This window comes from Oncorhynchus mykiss, chromosome 20 (assembly GCF_013265735.2).
Source record: "Oncorhynchus mykiss isolate Arlee chromosome 20, USDA_OmykA_1.1, whole genome shotgun sequence".
NCBI lineage: Eukaryota > Metazoa > Chordata > Actinopteri > Salmoniformes > Salmonidae > Oncorhynchus > Oncorhynchus mykiss.
The window spans coordinates 17,359,654-17,381,988 of NC_048584.1; the positions used below are offsets into that span (position 1 = coordinate 17,359,654).

The 22,335-nt window shown below is 44.2% G+C and overlaps 2 protein-coding genes across 2 annotated transcripts; both read right to left on the reverse strand.

The window, feature by feature from the left end:
• Window positions 1-2,945, reverse strand: LOC118942007 (proline-rich protein 35-like). The gene is made up of 2 exons (XM_036955554.1): window positions 1,581-2,945; window positions 1-1,450 (listed from the first exon to the last, which is right to left on the reverse strand). Exons 1-2 carry the CDS (start codon window positions 2,930-2,932, stop codon window positions 637-639), a joined length of 2,166 nt encoding a protein of 721 aa, XP_036811449.1. The 5' UTR covers window positions 2,933-2,945; the 3' UTR covers window positions 1-636.
• A 4,570-nt stretch (window positions 2,946-7,515) lies between these two features.
• Window positions 7,516-14,662, reverse strand: LOC110499078 (proline-rich protein 35-like). The gene is made up of 4 exons (XM_021575963.2): window positions 14,510-14,662; window positions 13,556-13,629; window positions 9,096-10,633; window positions 7,516-8,965 (listed from the first exon to the last, which is right to left on the reverse strand). The coding sequence occupies exons 3-4, from the start codon at window positions 10,445-10,447 to the stop codon at window positions 8,152-8,154; spliced, it is 2,166 nt and encodes a 721-aa protein (XP_021431638.2). The 5' UTR covers window positions 10,448-10,633; window positions 13,556-13,629; window positions 14,510-14,662; the 3' UTR covers window positions 7,516-8,151.
• Between the last annotated feature and the right edge of the window lie 7,673 nt (window positions 14,663-22,335).

Genomic DNA, 22,335 nt, shown 5'->3' on the forward strand with positions numbered 1-22,335 from the left:
TCTTTCTTTATTCAAATAAATGGAAGTGCATTTGTTACAGATGTGTACTGTGGACATGTACGGTGGAATGGTTTAATCAGACACACAAGACAATCCAACAAGACATCATTCATATAAAACATTTACTTCTTAATTAATTTTAACTACATCAATCAAATTCATTACAATATGTACAAATCAGTTCAAATGATTGTCTCTCAACTTGGGACAGAATTGTAAGAGGATTCATACCTTAGATCATAAAACATATTTTCATTTACATGTGTTCAATGTCGCTCTATAAGTGCAAGTTTATTTTTTGTCCTACAACAACATTTCAAGCATCACTACTGCCCATTTGAATTGTTTTCCCAAATAATCCTGTATCAACAATCCACATCACTTCTTCATTCCCCCACTTTTATTTAAGGTGCTAAGCTTTGTTATCTTTTGGGGGAGATGGCGGTGGTGTTTTGAGAGGATATTAGTGGTGAGAGTTCTTGCCTGGACAGAGAGTCATAGGGAGTGCATGAACAAAAGTGTGTTGTCTTCAGGAGGGCTTTCAGGAGCAATGCAAGCTGGGAAATTTAGCTTCTCAGGAGAGGTTTAGGAGTCTGTTGCTGTCAGGGGGCTTGGCGGACATTGTGGCACCCCTAGTCACTGAATGGACAGGGGCTTCTTGGAGTTTTTGTTGGAGGAGGGGGGGAAGTCATTGAAGACTGCGAGGGGAAGTCCATCAGTGCAAAGTAGCACGCTGGAGTCAGCCTCACACTTGGTGGTCCTGCCTGGCCAGAGACCCTCCGCCTGGCTTGGCCTCAACCCCAACCCCCCTGTTGACAGGACCTCCGTCTTCACCACCTGCACCCCAGCCTGACTCATCTTGATCAGCACGTCCAGCGATTGCTTTCGACGCTCTAATGAAGCCTTCATCGCTTCCTTCCTCATCTCATTCTCATCTTCCTCCTCCTCCGCTTCCTCCTCCTCTGCCTCCTCATCGTCTTCCTCAGTCTCCGTGGTGATGTCGTCTTTAAGTGAGGCTCCCATGAGGCCCTGGTAACCGGCCGCGACCACCTCAGTCACCACGGGTTGTTCCTTCTTGATGGAGAGATCCAGGGGTCCTTCCGTCTGACGGGCTTTCCTCTCCAGTGCATGGTGAATGTGGGAGAGCTCGCTGCGGATCTTGTTCAGGTGTTCCCATAGGTGTCCCTGAGCGATGAGGTCCTCTTTCTCCAGGTGGGAGATCTTGCATTCGGCATCCTGGTACTCCTGTAGAGCGTTGGAAAGGTTGCTGAGGAGGGCAGCAGCTGATTCTGATTTTGAGGATGCCTCGCCCGTCCCTTGACCGATGGTAGAGTCCTGGCTGCTGGTTCTTCTACAATTCGGAGGAGAGGGCGATTCACTGACTCGGCTCACGGGGTTATTTGTGCAGCACTGCTCCGATGGCCGTGACTGAGACTGAGCATTTGTAAAACTATGGAGAGACCACAGAAGAGAAGAATGTATTATAGAAATCAGAGATTTCAGAGAGGAAAATACGAAGTCAATTACGAATAATATGAAAAATATATAGTGAAATTATATTTATAAAAGTAAGATCTTACCTGCTGTGGAGGAAGAGCTTTTCTGTTGCCATGGAGAAGGGTATGGTATTCTGAATGTTCTTGAGTAGATCCAGGGTGAACCCGAGGGCTGGCCTCTTCTCTGCAGGGGACTCGTCGGTCCCCAAGAGGGCTCCTGTTCTCTTGAGGCCCCATCCTGGTTTCCCCTCCTTGGCTGCAGCCTGGAGCTTGTCCCCTGTCCTGTAGGAAGGGTCTGGTGATGCTGTAGGGGATGAGGTGGTGGTGGTACCTGGCCTCAGAGCAGGCACCTTCCACAAGTTGACTTTGGGCTGGCAACTGGGATTGGGCTCCAGGCCATTCGCAGAGGTTTTGAGAACCTTGTTGACGTCGCTCTTAGTGGAGGCTGCTCCAAAGGCATGCTCGCAGAGGAATGGGTAGTAGAAGCGGGACGGCAGGAGGGTCCGGTTGATGGGGTGGTGCACACCGGATGCCGGGTGCAAGAGCTGAGCGGCTGATGCCAGGAAGGGGAGCTGGGCTAGCTGCGCTTGAGTCGGTACGGTTATATTGGTGTCAGCAGTGGGGATTGCATTCATTGAATTCATATAGGAGAAGAGGCTGGGGCTCAGGGGGTATCCCACCCCAAGGATAGACAGGTTGAGTTCTGTGGGGTCCTGGTAGTCCACCAGGCCGGGTGGAGGCGGGTAGCATGGGATGGAGTCGCTCACTCTGGGCTGGGTGCCCTCGGCCATGGTGTGGCTGGTGGCAAGCAGGCGCCACTGCTCCGACAGCAGGTCAGGCGCAGTCAGGAACGTCTTGGACAGCTTGTAGTGCTTTAGCTGGTTCTCCACCGAGTGTGCTCTCAAGAGCTGATCCTCCAGGGAGAACACATCAGTCATCAGCAGCTCCGGCTCAGGATGGTTACTGGTTCTCTTGGCTGTGCCATCTGAGTCCCTGTTGGAGCACTCTCTGGTCATCTCAGTGACTTCAGCCCCTTGTCCGCTCTCCTCCTCCTCCTCCTCCTCCTCTCCTCCCGGGCTCTCCCCTTCCTCCTCCATGTCTTGTTGCTGCCGGGGCCTCTCCTCATTCCCTGTAGCTGGCTCGGGCTCCTCTTTCCCAGCTGTGGTCCGGAGAGAGTGGGCTTGCTGGAGGGGCCGGAGCTGGTCCAGGTGCAGAAGGTTGCCCTTCTTGTATGGCCAGTCGGACTCGATTAACAGAGACAGGGAGTTCTTACAGAGGCTGTACTTCATGTGGTTGTACAGATGGGACTTCTCCATGCAGGTGAAGGGGCACTGGAAGCACTTATAGTTGTAAGGTTTGCCCCATGGCCGTGGGATGTAGTGGGGCTTCTTGGGCTTGCGTTCCTTGTGCTTGCACGTGTGGTCCTCCTTGGACATGATGGGGAATAATTCTGTCCTCAAAATGTAGGTTATTCTGAGGAGAAGGTGTGTAAAAGTCTTGGAGACTTAGTTGGTGAACCAAGCAAGGCAGTCATTAGAAAAACCGAGGCTATTGAGTCTGCCGATAAGAATATGGTGATTGACAGAGTCTAAAGCCTTGGCCAGGTCGATGAAGACGGCTGCACAGTACTGTATTTTATCGATGGCGGTTATGATATCGTTTAGTACCTTGAGCGTGGCTGACGTGCACCCGTGACCGGCTCGGAAACCGGATTGCACAGCGAAGAAGGTGGGATTCGAGATGGTCAGTGATCTGTTTGTTGACTTGGCTTTCGAAGACCTTAGATAGGCAGGGCAGGATGGATATAGGTCTGTAACAGTTTGGGTCCAGGGTGTCTCCCCCTTTAAAGAGGGGGATGACCGCGGCAGCTTTCCAATCCTTGGGGATCTCAGATGATACGAAGGAGAGGTTGAACAGGCTGGTAATAGGGGTTGCGACAATGGCGGCGGACAGTTTCAGAAATAGAGGGTCCAGATTGTCAAGCCCAGCTGATTGTATGGGTCCAGGTTTTGCAGCTCTTTCAGAACATCTGCTATCTGGATTTGGGTAAAGGAGAAGCTGGGGAGGCGTGGGCTGAGCTGTTGGCCGAGGTTGGAGTAGCCAGCCGTTGAGAAATGCTTGTTGAAGTTTTCGATTATCACAGATTTATCGGTGGTGACCGTGTTACCTAGCCTCAGTGCAGTGGGCGCTGGGAGGAGGTGCTCTTGTTCTCCATGGACTTTACAGTGTCCCAGAACTTTTTGTAGTTAGAGCTACAGGATGCAAATTTCTGCTTGAAAAAGCTGGCCTTTGCGTGTATTGGTTCCCGACTTCCCTGAACAGTGGGGACTATCGTGGGGACTATTCCCCACGATACAGGATGTTTTTGTGCTGGTCGAGGGCAGTCAGGTCTGGAGTATTTTTTTTTATTTTACCTTTATTTATTTAACTAGGCAAGTCAGTTAAGAACAAATTCTTATTTTCAATGACGGCCTAGGAGCAGTGGGTTAACTGCCTGTTCAGGGGCAGAACGACAGATTTGCACCTTGTCAGCTCGGGGGTTTGAACTTGCAACCTTCTGGTTACTAGTCCAACACTCTAACCACTAGGCTACCCTGCCGCCCCATGGAGTGAACCAAGGGCTATATCTGTTCTGCATTTTTTGAACGGAGCATTCTTGTCTAAGATGGTGAGGAAGTTACTTTTAAAGAATGACCAGGCATCCTTAACTGACGGGATGAGGTCAATATCCTTCCAGGACACCCGGGACAGGTCGATTAGAAAGGCCTGCTCGCAGAAGTGTTTTAGGGAGCGTTTGGGTAAAGGAGAAGCTGGGGAGGCGTGGGCTGAGCTGTTGGCCGAGGTTGGAGTAGCCAGCCGTTGAGAAATGCTTGTTGAAGTTTTCGATTATCACAGATTTATCGGTGGTGACCGTGTTACCTAGCCTCAGTGCAGTGGGCGCTGGGAGGAGGTGCTCTTGTTCTCCATGGACTTTACAGTGTCCCAGAACTTTTTGTAGTTAGAGCTACAGGATGCAAATTTCTGCTTGAAAAAGCTGGCCTTTGCGTGTATTGGTTCCCGACTTCCCTGAACAGTGGGGACTATCGTGGGGACTATTCCCCACGATACAGGATGTTTTTGTGCTGGTCGAGGGCAGTCAGGTCTGGAGTATTTTTTTTTATTTTACCTTTATTTATTTAACTAGGCAAGTCAGTTAAGAACAAATTCTTATTTTCAATGACGGCCTAGGAGCAGTGGGTTAACTGCCTGTTCAGGGGCAGAACGACAGATTTGCACCTTGTCAGCTCGGGGGTTTGAACTTGCAACCTTCTGGTTACTAGTCCAACACTCTAACCACTAGGCTACCCTGCCGCCCCATGGAGTGAACCAAGGGCTATATCTGTTCTGCATTTTTTGAACGGAGCATTCTTGTCTAAGATGGTGAGGAAGTTACTTTTAAAGAATGACCAGGCATCCTTAACTGACGGGATGAGGTCAATATCCTTCCAGGACACCCGGGACAGGTCGATTAGAAAGGCCTGCTCGCAGAAGTGTTTTAGGGAGCGTTTGACAGTGATGAGGGGTGGTTGTTTGACCGCGGACCCGTAGCGGATACAGGCAATGAGGCAGTGATTGCTGAGATCCTGATTGAAGACAGCAGAGGTGTATTTGGAGGGCAAGTTGGTCAGGATAATGTCAATTAGGGTGCCCATGTTTATGGATTTAGGGTTGTACCTGGTGGGTTCCTTGATGATTTGTGTGAGATTGAGGACATCTAGTTTAGATTGTAGGACTGCTGGGGTGTTAAGCATATCCCAGTTTAGGTCACCTAACAGAACAAACTCTGAAGCTAGATGGCGGGAGATCAATTCACAGATGGTGTCCAGGGCACAGCTGGGAGCTGAGGGGGGTCGGTAGCAGGCGGCAACAATTTGACATTGTGTTGTTTTTTCGCTGAACACTAGATGGTTTAATTTTCTTTTTGGCAGTGAAACAAGGCTACTCAGCCGAGATAAAAAGCTCACCAAATTGTTTAGCCCCATTGGAAAATATAAATGTGCTGTTTGAAAAATGTGAATATAAAAAATGTGTATATATATATATATATACACAGTATATCACAAAAGTGAGTACACCCCTCACATTTTTGTAACTATTTGAGTATATCTTTTCATGTGACAACACTGAATAAATTACACTTTGCTACAATGTAAATTGGTGAGTGTACAGCTTGTATAACAGTGTAAATTTGCTGTCCCCTCAAAATAACTCAACACACAGCCGATAATGTCTAAACCGCTGGCAACAAAAGTGAGTACACCCCTAAGTGAAAATGTCCAAATTGTGCCCAAAGTGTCAATATTTTGTGTGGCCACCATCATTTTCCAGCACTGCCTTAACCATCTTGGGCATGGAGTTCACCAGAGCTTCACAGGTTGCCACTGGAGTCCTCTTCCACTCCTCCATGACGACATCACAGAGCTGGTGGATGTTAGAGACCTTGCACTCCTCCACCTTACATTTGAGGATGCCCCACAGATGCTCAATAGGGTTTAGGTCTGGAGACATGCTTGGACAGTCCATCACCTTTTCCCTCAGCTTTTTTAGCAAGGCAGTTTGGGGTCGTTATCATGTTGGAATTACTGCCCTGCGGCACAGTCTCCGAAGGGAGGGGATCATGCTCTGCTTCAGTATGTCACAGTCATGTTGGCATTCATGGTTCCATCAATGAACTGTAGCTCCCCAGTGCCGGCAGCACTCATGCAGCCCCAGACCATGACACTCCCACCACCATGCTTGACTGTAGGCAAGACACACTTGTCTTTGTACTCCTCACCTTGTTGCCGCCACACACACTTGACACCATCTGAACCAAATAAGTTTATCTTGGTCTCATCAGACCACAGGACATGGCTCCAGTAATCCATGTCCTTAGTCTGCTTGTCTTCAGCAAACTGTTTGCGGGTTTTCTTGTGCATCATCTTTAGAAGAGGCTTCCTTCTGGGACGACAGCCATGCAGACCAATTTGATGCAGTGGACGGCGTATGGTCTGAGCACTGACAGGCTGACCCCCACCCTTTCAACCTCTGCAGCAATGCTGGCAGCACTCATACGTCTATTTCCCAAAGACAACCTCTGGATATGACGCTGAGCACGTGCATTCAACTTCTTTGGTCGACCATGGCGAGGCCTGTTCTGAGTGGAACCTGTCGAGTTAAACCGCTGTATGGTCTTGGCCACCGTGCTGCAGCTCAGTTTCAGGGTCTTGGCAATCTTCTTATAGTCCAGGCCATCTTTATGTAGAGCAACAATTATTTTTTTCAGATCCTCAGAGAGTTCTTTGCCATGAAGTGCCATGTTGAACTTCCAGTGACCAGTCAGTATGAAGGAGAGTGAGAGTGATGGCACTGTCACACCCTGACCATAGTTTGCTTTGTATGTTTCTATGTTTTGTTTGGTCAGGGTGTGATCTGAGTGGGCATTCTATGTTGGATGTCTAGTTTGTCTGTTTCTGTGTTTGGCCTGATATGGTTCTCAATCAGAGGCAGGTGTTAGTCATTGTCTCTGATTGGGAGCCATATTTAGGTAGCCTGTTTTGTCATTGTGGGTGTGGGGGGATTGTCTATGTTAGTTGCTTGTGTCAGCACAGTTCTCATTATAGCTTCACGGTCGTTGTTAGTTTATTGTTTTGTATAGTTTGTATTCAGTGTTCAGTGCTTTCTTTAATTAAAAAATCATCATGAACACATACCACGCTGCATTTTGGTCCACTCCTGACGACGATCGCGACAGGCACCAAATTTAACACACCTGCTCCCCATTCACACCTGAGACCTTGTAACACTAACGAGTCACATGACACCGGGGAGGGAAAATGGCTAATTGGGCCCAATTTGGACATTTTCACTTAGGGGTGTACTCACTTTTGAGTACAAAATAAATGTGTATTTTTCACCGTTTAATACATTCACTTATTCACTCAAAATGCCCCATACAAAGAGTAGAATAGCAAAAGTCTACAACACCTAATACACAATCTCTTTCTTTATTCAAATAAATGGAAGTGCATTTGTTACAGATGTGTACTGTGGACATGTACGGTGGAATGGTTTAATCAGACACACAAGACAATCCAACAAGACATCATTCATATAAAACATTTACTTCTTAATTAATTTTAACTACATCAATCAAATTCATTACAATATGTACAAATCAGTTCAAATGATTGTCTCTCAACTTGGGACAGAATTGTAAGAGGATTCATACCTTAGATCATAAAACATATTTTCATTTACATGTGTTCAATGTCGCTCTATAAGTGCAAGTTTATTTTTTGTCCTACAACAACATTTCAAGCATCACTACTGCCCATTTGAATTGTTTTCCCAAATAATCCTGTATCAACAATCCACATCACTTCTTCATTCCCCCACTTTTATTTAAGGTGCTAAGCTTTGTTATCTTTTGGGGGAGATGGCGGTGGTGTTTTGAGAGGATATTAGTGGTGAGAGTTCTTGCCTGGACAGAGAGTCATAGGGAGTGCATGAACAAAAGTGTGTTGTCTTCAGGAGGGCTTTCAGGAGCAATGCAAGCTGGGAAATTTAGCTTCTCAGGAGAGGTTTAGGAGTCTGTTGCTGTCAGGGGGCTTGGCGGACATTGTGGCACCCCTAGTCACTGAATGGACAGGGGCTTCTTGGAGTTTTTGTTGGAGGAGGGGGGGAAGTCATTGAAGACTGCGAGGGGAAGTCCATCAGTGCAAAGTAGCACGCTGGAGTCAGCCTCACACTTGGTGGTCCTGCCTGGCCAGAGACCCTCCGCCTGGCTTGGCCTCAACCCCAACCCCCCTGTTGACAGGACCTCCGTCTTCACCACCTGCACCCCAGCCTGACTCATCTTGATCAGCACGTCCAGCGATTGCTTTCGACGCTCTAATGAAGCCTTCATCGCTTCCTTCCTCATCTCATTCTCATCTTCCTCCTCCTCCGCTTCCTCCTCCTCTGCCTCCTCATCGTCTTCCTCAGTCTCCGTGGTGATGTCGTCTTTAAGTGAGGCTCCCATGAGGCCCTGGTAACCGGCCGCGACCACCTCAGTCACCACGGGTTGTTCCTTCTTGATGGAGAGATCCAGGGGTCCTTCCGTCTGACGGGCTTTCCTCTCCAGTGCATGGTGAATGTGGGAGAGCTCGCTGCGGATCTTGTTCAGGTGTTCCCATAGGTGTCCCTGAGCGATGAGGTCCTCTTTCTCCAGGTGGGAGATCTTGCATTCGGCATCCTGGTACTCCTGTAGAGCGTTGGAAAGGTTGCTGAGGAGGGCAGCAGCTGATTCTGATTTTGAGGATGCCTCGCCCGTCCCTTGACCGATGGTAGAGTCCTGGCTGCTGGTTCTTCTACAATTCGGAAGAGAGGGCGATTCACTGACTCGGCTCACGGGGTTATTTGTGCAGCACTGCTCCGATGGCCGTGACTGAGACTGAGCATTTGTAAAACTATGGAGAGACCACAGAAGAGAAGAATGTATTATAGAAATCAGAGATTTCAGAGAGGAAAATACGAAGTCAATTACGAATAATATGAAAAATATATAGTGAAATTATATTTATAAAAGTAAGATCTTACCTGCTGTGGAGGAAGAGCTTTTCTGTTGCCATGGAGAAGGGTATGGTATTCTGAATGTTCTTGAGTAGATCCAGGGTGAACCCGAGGGCTGGCCTCTTCTCTGCAGGGGACTCGTCGGTCCCCAAGAGGGCTCCTGTTCTCTTGAGGCCCCATCCTGGTTTCCCCTCCTTGGCTGCAGCCTGGAGCTTGTCCCCTGTCCTGTAGGAAGGGTCTGGTGATGCTGTAGGGGATGAGGTGGTGGTGGTACCTGGCCTCAGAGCAGGCACCTTCCACAAGTTGACTTTGGGCTGGCAACTGGGATTGGGCTCCAGGCCATTCGCAGAGGTTTTGAGAACCTTGTTGACGTCGCTCTTAGTGGAGGCTGCTCCAAAGGCATGCTCGCAGAGGAATGGGTAGTAGAAGCGGGACGGCAGGAGGGTCCGGTTGATGGGGTGGTGCACACCGGATGCCGGGTGCAAGAGCTGAGCGGCTGATGCCAGGAAGGGGAGCTGGGCTAGCTGCGCTTGAGTCGGTACGGTTATATTGGTGTCAGCAGTGGGGATTGCATTCATTGAATTCATATAGGAGAAGAGGCTGGGGCTCAGGGGGTATCCCACCCCAAGGATAGACAGGTTGAGTTCTGTGGGGTCCTGGTAGTCCACCAGGCCGGGTGGAGGCGGGTAGCATGGGATGGAGTCGCTCACTCTGGGCTGGGTGCCCTCGGCCATGGTGTGGCTGGTGGCAAGCAGGCGCCACTGCTCCGACAGCAGGTCAGGCGCAGTCAGGAACGTCTTGGACAGCTTGTAGTGCTTTAGCTGGTTCTCCACCGAGTGTGCTCTCAAGAGCTGATCCTCCAGGGAGAACACATCAGTCATCAGCAGCTCCGGCTCAGGATGGTTACTGGTTCTCTTGGCTGTGCCATCTGAGTCCCTGTTGGAGCACTCTCTGGTCATCTCAGTGACTTCAGCCCCTTGTCCGCTCTCCTCCTCCTCCTCCTCCTCCTCTCCTCCCGGGCTCTCCCCTTCCTCCTCCATGTCTTGTTGCTGCCGGGGCCTCTCCTCATTCCCTGTAGCTGGCTCGGGCTCCTCTTTCCCAGCTGTGGTCCGGAGAGAGTGGGCTTGCTGGAGGGGCCGGAGCTGGTCCAGGTGCAGAAGGTTGCCCTTCTTGTATGGCCAGTCGGACTCGATTAACAGAGACAGGGAGTTCTTACAGAGGCTGTACTTCATGTGGTTGTACAGATGGGACTTCTCCATGCAGGTGAAGGGGCACTGGAAGCACTTATAGTTGTAAGGTTTGCCCCATGGCCGTGGGATGTAGTGGGGCTTCTTGGGCTTGCGTTCCTTGTGCTTGCACGTGTGGTCCTCCTTGGACATGATGGGGAATAATTCTGTCCTCACAATGTAGGTTATTCTGAGGAGAAGGTGTGTAAAAGTCTTGGAGAGATGAGGCTGTAGGGATGCAGGCTCTCGTTCTTTCTCGGGCTAGATGTAGTACACTTCTTTAGCCTTTATTTACATGACTTTAAAGATTCTTTAACCTGGGATCCAGGTGGGTAGGAACTGTGGAATACAATATACATATATTGGTATATTATAACATAAAAATTAAAGAATCGTGTCATACAGTCAATCGAAAGTCAATCGAAAAAAATGTTGTGGCCAATTATTATAATTTTTTTGTCATATTTTTTGTTGGGGGTTGGTTTTTCTCCTTAGTGGCGCTGAGGTCTAAGGCACTGCATCTCAATGCTAGAGGTGTCACTACAGACCCTGGTTCGATCCCAGGCTGTATCACAACCGGCCGTGATCGGGAGTCCCATAGGGCGTCGCACAATTGGCCCAGCGTTGTCCGGGTTAGAGGAGAGTTTGGCCGGGGTAGGCCGTCATTGTAAATAACTGACTTGGCTAGTTAAATAAAAATAAAGAGTAAATAAATTATAGGTGCAATATACAAATGAATATAATTTCATATTCAGTTCATATCATATTTACCTGTGGACTGCCTAACAAATATACAAATAAAAACATTTAAAAAAGGTACATAAATGCAAAGTATTGATCATTTTGATCACATGTTCTCTATCTGACCCAGAAGCTATGTTTTGTGAATACATGAATACAAGATAAATAAATTTAATTATCTACAGTTAACTACTGTCTAATTATCTGCATTGGGGAGCTATGTATCAGCATGCTCATATGTGTGTCTATGAGAGTGCATCATGTGTTGTCTGCCTGAGCTGCTGAGCTGAGTTGCCACTAACCCAACTGCAGGGAGGCCCCCACTGCTCTGTTCTCACTGTACCTGCCACTAATCATTATTTCCAGTGCAGCACCAGGCGCTAGCAAGTCCCAGTGCTGGGGGCAAACAGGCAGCCCCGGGGGGGCTCTGCACCTGTGCAGGGGGCTCCACTCACGGCCCTGTCCTGGCTACATGGGCTCTGGGCCGGGTCCATGGAGGCCGGCTACCGTGCAGCATGGCCAGGGTAATGGTTTAATTAAGAGGGCGGGTGTTGGGGGAGTCGGAGCATGGGCCCTGGTTCTTAATGAGAGCCTGGCGTCACGCCCATAGGGCATCGTTAGTGTCAGGGCTGGGATTTGGGTCAGGGCACATCACACCAAGTTCAACTGCTCTCCTCTCACCCACTTCTGTCTTTTCTCCCTACTTTGGTGCTTTTGGAGTTGGGGTGGTGTTCTCGAAGTTGAATATACTCTTTCATCTATTTCACAGGACAGATAAGAGGGGAGATTTATTACAGCTGGAATTTCCTGTAAAATTACATGGTAACAATTGTGGCGTTTTGGGACTAAAACATTGGTACTATATGATACTCGTGCTACTTTTTTTTAATGAATCCCAAAGACAGATAAGAGGAGATTTATTACAGCTGTGAAGAGGTGGTTATTAGGTCATGAAACATTTTTCTATGTTTTTAAAATAAATATCAGGTAAATAGATAGTGTTCCTTGTGTGAATATGTGAACTATTTCTAATGTAATGTTTGTCATGTATTCTGATTATCAGGGATTTGTTTATTAATAAGCCAGTGCACTAAATATTTTCAGAGACTACTTAAGTTAGATGTTTTCTTTAGTGAAATCATACATATTTGCCACTCGTAAAAAATAAAATAAAAACATTGGAAAATGTAATCAAGAAGTGACTGACTTCCCTATCAACTCTCTCTCTGTATTTCAGAATTTTGGTTGGATATTTAAGCAAGTTGACCTCCTGTCCGTCTATAATTATGGTAGTTCACAATTCCCAAAGGTAAACAAAATAATTGGACAATGCAGATTAAATGTCAAATACATTTTAACATAAAAGTTTAAAAGTTTTACACACTTGACCTACTCTGTTAACTGACTGATTTAAATAGGATAATTGCATGCAGCGTTGTCTCACCATCTTTTTTTATAGATAAATACAAGACCCAATGAATTGAATTATCTACAGTTAACTACTGTCTTATCTCAACAGAGCACCATTTTCTTACATATTTCGTTGTAATAATCACTTTAGTTTAATTAGCCTTTTAAATAACTCACTCAAACCAATTTCAAACACTCCTCAAAAATGTATAGTGTCTTTTTGGGGGGAAGAAAGAAACATTGTAATTGTTTTCCACTGTTAGTCAAGCTGACCTGTGGGTAGAGCGAGTGAACAACTGAGAGAGCATCACTCTTCAGATTAAAAGACCCTGCTGTGAGGCTTTTTTTTCTGGGGTCGTTCAGGGATGAAAGCCTGTGTGATGTTTCGGGGTCCGGGCTGAGGTAAGTCTTGTTTCAGAATACGATCAACTTTTATTAAACCATCACGCCGTACATCACACCTTGTGAGGACAGATAGACATAAATTGAACTCGACTTCACTGCAGTACAAGAGGGATAACAAAACTCACTCTAACACAGGGTGGCAGGCCTTTTTGCAGAATCCTGCTCGTCTACCCCTGAGGCTCTGACCTGGCCTCTGAGCTCATAATAGAGCCTAACAGCTGCTATTAGGAGGCAATCAATAAAAATCATTTTTCCTTTAGATTTTTTCACTGCTGGACACTGTTAGTGGCCACCAAACCCTCGAACCCCTCCTCCCGTCCTGTCCCGTATCCTTGTTTTAAGCTTTTATGGGTTCCTGGTCAGACAAGCCTATAATCGCTTCAGCTTCAACATATATTGTTTCAATTCAGATAGCTCACATCACTAAAAGCATTGACAAGTTGTGTGCAATAACAAACAAAAAACGATAACATTGGATGGTTTGGGGGAAGGGGTGCAAACGTGTCAAATGGCACCAATATGAGATGTTGATCCACTCACAGACAGGAAATAATTACATTTTATAGAGTGCAGAATCATCCTTTCTATCTACTCTCTTTATGTTATAGTTATATATTGACTAATACAGAGAGTATAACTGTTATACTTTTGCATTCTATTTTAAATTCAGCCTAATTTCTAAATTCATAAGGGATGTGACTTTACCTAAGATGGTGGCTTGCAGTGAAGACTGAGTGATGATCCAATGTCTTCTGTCAACTTCCACTAAGGAGAAGGTCCTGAAAAAGAGGATGGAAGAAGAATTCAACATGAATTTTAGTTGTTAATCTAGATGTAGTTATTATCATGCAAGTTACTTGATAATACTGTGATACTGTGTAGGGGCCTCATAAAAATGGTCAATATTAAACTACACATTAGCATACATTACATAGAATGTACATACATCTGAATGTTTGACATTGACATTGTGGGGGATTGTTTGTTCCATTTATTTAATTAATATGCAGTGATATTCAATACATCCGTGAAGTTAACCATAAAAACTTTCCTCTCCGTTTTTTTGAGTCGCAAAAGGAATTCACATTAATGATATTGTTGATGTTATTGTGAAAGAGTCAATATCCAAATAACACATGATTTATTTCTACACTTCTCAAAAATATCTGGGCTTCAGTCCTAAATTAGACTTCGATAGATATCTATAACATTGTGATAACTTGGGTTTAGACTAAGGAGTAAAATACAACTTTAGTCTATGTATGAAAATCACAAAAATCTATACAAAGTAACACTTCAAGTAATTCCCTTCTGTGAGATAAAAATGTTTTGAAATAATCTAATGAAATAATTTTGAGAGACATTTTCAGAAAAATCTTCCAAAATGAGTAGGCTGTTTAAATTATATAAGATAATATAGTCGTAAAATATTATAAATTTAATTTTCACTCAAATTCCATGAATGTCAAATAACAGAACACTTTGCACTGTTTTCCCCATGGACAACGGTGTCTGTGGACCAATTATGACAATAGCCTACACACATTGACACAACACAACTACAAAGCCCAATAATCATAGCCTTCTAAATAAAACCCACTCATACTAATTATACAACATATGGTATCTGAAATTAGGGAATAAATCTGGTATTCCTACCTGGTGTGTGTCCGTGGTGTGTCTGTATGTCAATTCTCTGCGTATAGCGGTACAAGCAGACAGCGCATATCCAGCTCAAATGGGAGCGCGAAAGCGAGTGTGTAGAAGATATTGACTAGGAGCATTGCCTTGGGGCACTGTAATACTGCAGCTCCGTCCTTGTCGCATGTGGTGTCTACCTTGCAGCAAGGATACAGAAGCACATTTAACAGTATCGGCAAAGGTTGGTTCAACGTTAATTCGATGCAGACTTTAGGTAGGCTATGTACAATTAGAATATTTTATTTGACAATTTCTTGTTTGGTTTTCAAATTAGGTCTGATAGGCCTAACGCTCAACCTCAACACTTGTTTGACCGACCTATTTCAAGAGTATTTTCATTTTTCACACAACAATGCCTAGGCATCAATGTCAAAACTTACCTTGCTACCTAACATAATTCCTGATTATTGAATAAACAAATCATTAAAATAGCATACATCAAAACATATATAAGATTTTGTCCAGAATCTATAGTTAAAATAAGTATTTGTTTGTATTTGTTCATACACTCCCCTAATTGATTTCAAAACAACCTGGTATCAAATGGATGTTTAATGCTTAATAAGATTCAATTATGCTTTGGCAGGTAAAAAAAATGTTGCAACTGCTTGCACTTGTGTGGAATAGGATAGGCCTATTGTTTCAAGAAGTTAAGCATGGACATCTTTGAAAAACAAATGAACATTAAAGGCCCAGTGCAGTCTAAAACATGAATTATATATATTTCCTGTGATTAACTTGATTAAACATGTTTTATATATATTTAATATATATATCCTGTGTTTTATATATATTTCCACATTATGAGATTGGAATAATACTGTGAAATTGTGAAAATTATGATAATACCCTTTTAGTGTAAGAGCTGTCTGAAAAGACCACCTGACATTTCAGCCTGTTTTGGTGGGATGGAGTTTTGGCCTGCCTGATGACATCAGCATGCTGTTAATTAGTTAATAAATCAATAAGATGGAGTGCTCCAAACCTCTCTGCCAATAACAGGTCGTTTTCAGTTTCCCCTCCACACTCAGTCCACTCCCAGACAGTTCTAGCTAAATTCTTGCTTGAGAAATTGCTCTTGATAAGAAGTTAGTTTCTTTTTGACTGTTTTTAAATGAAAACAATCACAGCAATGTACTTAATTGTTACCCAGAAATGACTTGATATTGATAAAAAAGAAGAAAAAAAGTTGCATTGGACCTTTAATTGTATTGGATGGAAGTTATTTTAAAAGTGGAGACAAATTGTATTAATATTAAATGCATAGGCCTATTATTCATGAGAGACAGCGGCCGGTTAAGATTTCTAATACAGCCTGCAGAAGTTATGTGGTTTGGTTTGTTCTTGTTAGTTCAGTCACATAACTTTTACTGGGTAGTTTAGCCACACTACTGCATATTTCAATACTGTTGCTTTTGAAAACTATTAGCCTTTATTAATATATAAAGGGCCGACCACCAAAACACCATGTAGCCTAGGCCTAATCTTATGTTTTCAATGTAAGTTAATATGTTCATCATAATGTCATAAATATATGATAGGCTAACATCTAAATGTCATGTTTTTTTTCTTCTATTGCAGGCCTGTTCAAAGGATGGTTTCAACATCAAGCTAGGTCTAATGATGCTGACATTTGTGGATGTCACAATCTTTCTCAATGACATTAGAGTAAAAGTAAACATCAAAATCCCAAATATATATCAATGAGAAAATATAAATAAATGTGGAGCTAAATTATTGGATGGGGGAATACTCAGCTGTCTATCTGTGAGTAGGGATATTTGTGTAAAATCATTCGGCGTGGGAAATTGTTCTTGTCAGTTATTTTTCCTCCTTTATGCGTTTTTTCTGTTTCCTTTCTTTATTATAGTCTTGTTGTTTTTGCTTTGCCTTTTTGTGCGTATAGGCTATTCTCTGTAGATGTGTTTATCCATTTCAGATATTAACTTAAGAGATTTCGTATTATTGAATAAACAAATAATTACAATAGCATACATCAAAACATATATAAGATTTTGTCCAGAATCTATAGTTAAAATAAGTGTTTTTTTGTATTTGTTCATACACGTGTGTGTGTGTGTGTGTGTGTGTGTGTGTGTGTGTGTGTGTGTGCACAAACATGTACATATGACACTCTCTGCCTGTGTGTGTGTGTATGTGTCTCCTGAGTTTGACCGTGTGTGTATATGATTGTGTACTACTGACTGTGTGTATAAGGAAACATGGCTATGTCAGGTGGAAGTGCATCTGAGGGTGGTCGGGGGCTCTTTCTCCTCCGCTTGCCCGCAACAACACACACACACACAAACACACACACGCACACACACACACACAGAGCTTGGCAGGCCGCGCTGCCTGGTACACGACTCAGTGCAGCCTCCCAGAGAAGCGATTAGTGCAGTGGCACTGGATAGGTTCCTGACGTGAGCTGTGAGATCACATCCACGGGCAATGACTGATGCATGTCTTATCTGACAGCTCAGACTCATTTGTTAATCTTTCTCTCTCGCTCTCTTTCCTATTCCTTGCTCTCCCAACCCTCCCATCTCTCCACTTCTCTTCCTCCTTTTTCCCCTCTCTCTTCTGTACCTCCCATCCTTACCACTTCTTGCTATCCTCTCTCTCTTCCTCCCTCTCTCTCTCACTCCCTCTCCCTTAGCCTGTGGCTGGCACTGGGTCAACTCCAGGTTCTTCATTTCTCTCCTACAGTATCTGGCTGTGTGGAGGCGTGTGCGGGCCCCTTTGAAAATGTCAGTGTACGTGTGTCTGGGGGAGTCGGGCCCCCTTCACGAGCCATCAAGCCCGCTGTCACGCTGCGCCGGGCAAATGGAGACAGACAGGCCACTCCATAGGGCCTAACCATCTGTACCAAATGTGACAGCAGGGGGAAAAGGATATCTGGCAAATCAGGAGGAATGAGATGAGAGGGTGAGATGGAGAGAGAGTGAGGTAGAGAAAGAGAGAGAGAGAGCTTCTTCCTCTGACAGTGTGGAAATCCAATTATATTGGTCGCGTACACATACACTGAGTATACCAAACATTAGGAACACCTTCCTAATTTTGAGTTGCACCCCCCCTTTCTTTTGCACTCAGAAAAGCCTTCAATATTTTGTCTTGCCCATTCACTCTCTGAATTGCACAAATACACAATCCATGTCTCAGTTATCACAAGGCTTAAAAATCCTCCCATTCATCTACACTGATTGAAGTGGATTTGACAAGTGACATCAATAATGGATCATGGCTTTCACCTGGATTCACCTGGTCAGTCTATGTCATGGAAAGAGCAGGTGTTGTTAATGTTTTGTAAACTCAGTGTACACTCACTCACAAACACAAACACTCATACTCACAAACACATGCACATATACACACACTCTCACACACACACACAGTCAACGCTGCTGGCCCTTATACACTACCGTTCAGAAGTTTGGGGTCACTTAGAAATGTCCTTGTTTTTGAAAGAAAAGCACTAAAAGCACTGTCCATTAAAATAACATCAAATGTATCAGAAATACAGTGTAGACATTGTTAATGTTGTAAATGACTATTGTAGCTGTAAACGGCTGATTTTTAATGGAATATCTACATAGGCATACAGAGGCCCATTATCAGCAACCATCACTCCTGGTAGCTTCATTAAATAGTACCCGCAAAACACCAGTCTCAACGTCAACAATGAAGAGGCGACTCCGGGATGCTGGCCTTCTAGGCAGAGTTCCCCAGTCCAGTGTCTGTGTTCTTCTGCCCATCTTTTCTTTTTATTGGCCAGTCTGAGATATGGCTTTTTCTTTGCAACTCTGCATAGAAGTCCAGCATCCCGGAGTCTCCTCTTCACTGTTGACGTTGCGACTGGTGTTTTGCGGTGCTATTTAATGAAGCTGCCAGTTTGGGACTTGTGAGGCGTCTGTTTCTTAAACTAGACACTCTAATGTACTTGTCCTCTCGCTCAGTTGTGCACCGGGGCCAGTTTGCGTTGTTCTGTGAAGGGAGTAGTACACAGCGTTGTACGGGATCTTCAGTTTCTTGGCAATTTCTCACATGGAATAGCCTTTATTTCTCAGAACAAGAATAGACTGACGAGTTTCAGAAGAAAGTTCTTTTCTGGACATTTTGAGCCTGTTATCGAACCCACAATTGTTGATGCTCAGATACTGAACTAGTCTAAAGAAGGCCAGTTTTATTGCTTCTTTAATCAGAACAACAGTTTTTAGCTGTGCTAACATAATTGCAAAAGGGTTTTCTAATGATCAAGTAGCCTTTTAAAATTATAAACTTGGATTAGCTAATACAATATGCCATTGGAACACCGGAGTGATGGTTGCTGATAATGGGCCTCTGTACGTCTATTCAATTAAAAATCAGAATTTTCCAGCTACAATAGTCATTTACAATGTCTAGACTGTATTTCTGGTCAATTTGATGTTATTTTAATGGACCAAAAATGTGCTTTTCTTTCAAAAACAAGGACATTTCTAAGTGACCCCAAATTTTTTAAAGGTAGTGTATAGAGACAATTAAACACTTGACACCTCCCGTTTCTTTAATACTGTTTTTAACACTTTGTATTCATGCAGTGGGGCAAAAAAATATTTAGTCAGCCACCAATTGTGCAAGTTCTCCCACTTAAAAAGATGAGAGAGGCCTGTAATTTTCATCATAGGTACACTTCAACAACAAAAAAAATCCCCCAAATCACATTGTAGGATTTTTAATGAATTTATTTGCAAATTATGGTGGAAAATAAGTATTTGGTCAATAACAAAAGTTTATCTCAATACTTTGTTATATACCCTTTGTTGGCAATGACAGAGGTCAAACGTTTTCTGTAAGTCTTCACAAGGTTTTCACACACTGTTGCTGGTATTTTGGCCCATTCCTCCACGCAGATCTCCTCTAGAGCAGTGGTGTTTTGGGGCTGTTGCTGGGCAACACGGACTTTCAACTCCCTCCAAAGATTTTCTATGGGGTTGAGATCTGGAGACTGGCTAGGCCACTCCAGGACCTTGAAATGCTTCTTACGAAACCACTCCTTCATTGCCCGGGCGGTGTGTTGGGATCATTGTCATGCTGAAAGACCCAGCCACATTTCATCTTCAATGCCCTTGCTGATGGAAGGAGGTTTTCACTCAAAATCTCACGATACATGGCCCCATTCATTCTTTCCTTTACACGGATCAGTCGTCCTGGTCCCTTTGCAGAAAAACAGCCCCAAAGCATGATGTTTCCACCCCCATGCTTCACAGTAGGTTTGGTGTTCTTTGGATGCAACTCAGCATTCTTTGTCCTCCAAACACGACAAGTTGAGGTTTTACCAAAAAGTTCTATTTTGGTTTCATCTGACCATATGACATTCCCCCAATCTTCTTCTGGATCATCCAAATGCTCTCTAGAAAACTTCAGACGGGCCTGGACATGTACTGGATTAAGCAGGGGGACACGTCTGGCACTGCAGGATTTGAGTCCCTGGCGGCGTAGTGTGTTACTGATGGTAGGCTTTGTTACTTTGGTCCCAGCTCTCTGCAGGTCATTCACTAGGTCCCCCCGTGTGGTTCTGGGATTTTTGCTCGCCGTTCTTGTGATCATTTTGACCCCACGGGGTGAGATCTTGCGTGGAGCCCCAGATCGAGGGAGATTATCGGTGGTCTTTTATGTCTTCCATTTCCTAATAATTGCTCCCACAGTTGATTTCTTCAAACCAAGCTGCTTACATATTGCATATTCAGTCTTCCCAGCCTGGTGCAGGACTACAATTTTGTTTCTGGTGTCTTTTGACAGCTCTTTGGTCTTGGCCATAGTGGAGTTTGGAGTGTGACTGTTTGAGGTTGTGGACAGGTGTCTTTTATACTGATAACAAGTTCAAACAGGTGCCATTAATACAGGTAACGAGTGGAGGACAGAGGAGCCTCTGAAAGAAGAAGTTACAGGTCTGTGAGAGCCAGAAATCTTGCTTGTTTGTAGGTGACCAAATACTTATTTTCCACCATAATTTGCAAATAAATTCATTAAAAATCCTACAATGTGATTTTCTGGATTTAAAAAAATAATTTTGCCTGTCATAGTTGAAGTGTACCTATGATGAAAATTACAGGCCTCTCTCATCTTTTTAAGTGGGAGAACTTGCACAATTGGTGGCTGACTAAATACTTTATTCTTCATATAGCTCATTCTAATATATCTACTACTGTACATTACGTTTTTGTTACACTGTTTAAAGATACTGACATTTCTTGACATACAGTAGCTCACTGTAATATATTTACTACTGTACATATCCTTCTTACTATATATTTTTAGTGTATATGCGCATAGATTGGGTTGTTAATTGGATTCGTTTTGACATTGTTGATTTCTTGTTTTTAGTTTTTGATTATTTATTATTGGTGTACTTGTTTTAACTTTTTACTGCACTGTTAGGTGCTAGTAACGCAAGCATTTCGCTACACCCTATTGCTTTAACATCTGCTGAACTGTGTACTCGACCAATACACCTCACCAAATAGCCATTGTGATTTAAGTTTTGGCTTTGGGTTCAAGTCTAGAGATATACAGTATACTGTACCAATGAGATTCCTAAGATTGTAGCATTTTCAATTCGAGACTTCGATGAGTTAAGAGAGTTGTGCTGGTGTAGTAAAGATCCTTATAGAGAGGCATCTGGGGAGGCTGACAGGAGCACTCTATTAAGACTTAGAGAAAGGAACTTCGGGGCAGCTACAACACTGCTGCTGGGGAGATCCAGCTGTGCAGCCCCTGCACACACACATGCACGCACACACACACACCTGCAGTGCACACACTCACACATTCATGATACTCACACGCGCAAACATGCACAGACACAAACATGCACACACATACTCCATATACACATTTACAAGATGGACTGTGGATGGATAGATGGGTGGAGGATGGGTAATGGTTGGCCTAACGGATGGCCTGATGGCCTATTGCCCATGTGAGTGTTCAGTCTTGAAGCCTTTTCCCTTTTCCAGTGCCTGGGTTTAGGGCCTGGGGTGGAATAGCTAACGGCTCCTCTCCTCTCTTAGCCCTGCACTGCCAGGCACATTAAGTAAACTCATATCACTCTCAACCACAATCAATTATTGAACAGCCCGTCCCTGCTCCTTTCTTTAGTTTTCAAAGGAGAACAACTCCTAACATCCATCCCCAGCATTTCCAAAACATAGCCACCAAATGCCTTAGTGTCTTCCTTTGTTATTTCAGTATAGCCTTTAACATTAATATTTGTCTTAACGGAAAATTAGTAGCTAACAAAGGCTTGGAATAGCTTCATCTAGCTAATTATGTGGTAATACATAATTGTTATATGTAACATAACATAACGCAAGCCTGTGTCTAAAAGTAGGTTGTGTATGTAGCTTGAGTTGCTGTGTAGCATATGTACAGTATATCATACATTTTTCACCCAGTAGAAAACATAGTTGCCAGTCCAGGAGGCTGCTGAAGGGAGAACAGCTCATAATAATGGCTGGAATGGAGTGAATGGAATGGTATCAAACACATGGAAACCATTAATTGAAGAGTGGTTCAATCAAACCCTTAGAACCAGTGGATTTATATATAAAGCAAACAAGTGATCTTTTGGTGGTAGTACTGGCTGGAATAGAATAAATTCCATCCATTACTATGAGCCGTCCTCCCCAATTAAGGTGCCACCACTCTTTGGATTGGATAGATACATTATTGCATTATAAACACTGTAACCACAGTCTAAAGACTCTTAAAACATTTCCTATCTATATTCAGAATGCCTGTGA

Excerpts from the sequence above, each read along its gene's own strand:
- LOC110499078 (XM_021575963.2), bottom strand. The coding sequence starts at position 10,447 with ATGTCCAAGGAGGACCACACGTGCAAGCACAAGGAACGCAAGCCCAAG. Across the intron at positions 8,966-9,095 it reads AAGCTCTTCCTCCACAGCAG|TTTTACAAATGCTCAGTCTC; the intron begins GTAAGATCTTAC and ends GTCTCTCCATAG.
- LOC118942007 (XM_036955554.1), bottom strand. The coding sequence starts at position 2,932 with ATGTCCAAGGAGGACCACACGTGCAAGCACAAGGAACGCAAGCCCAAG. Across the intron at positions 1,451-1,580 it reads AAGCTCTTCCTCCACAGCAG|TTTTACAAATGCTCAGTCTC; the intron begins GTAAGATCTTAC and ends GTCTCTCCATAG.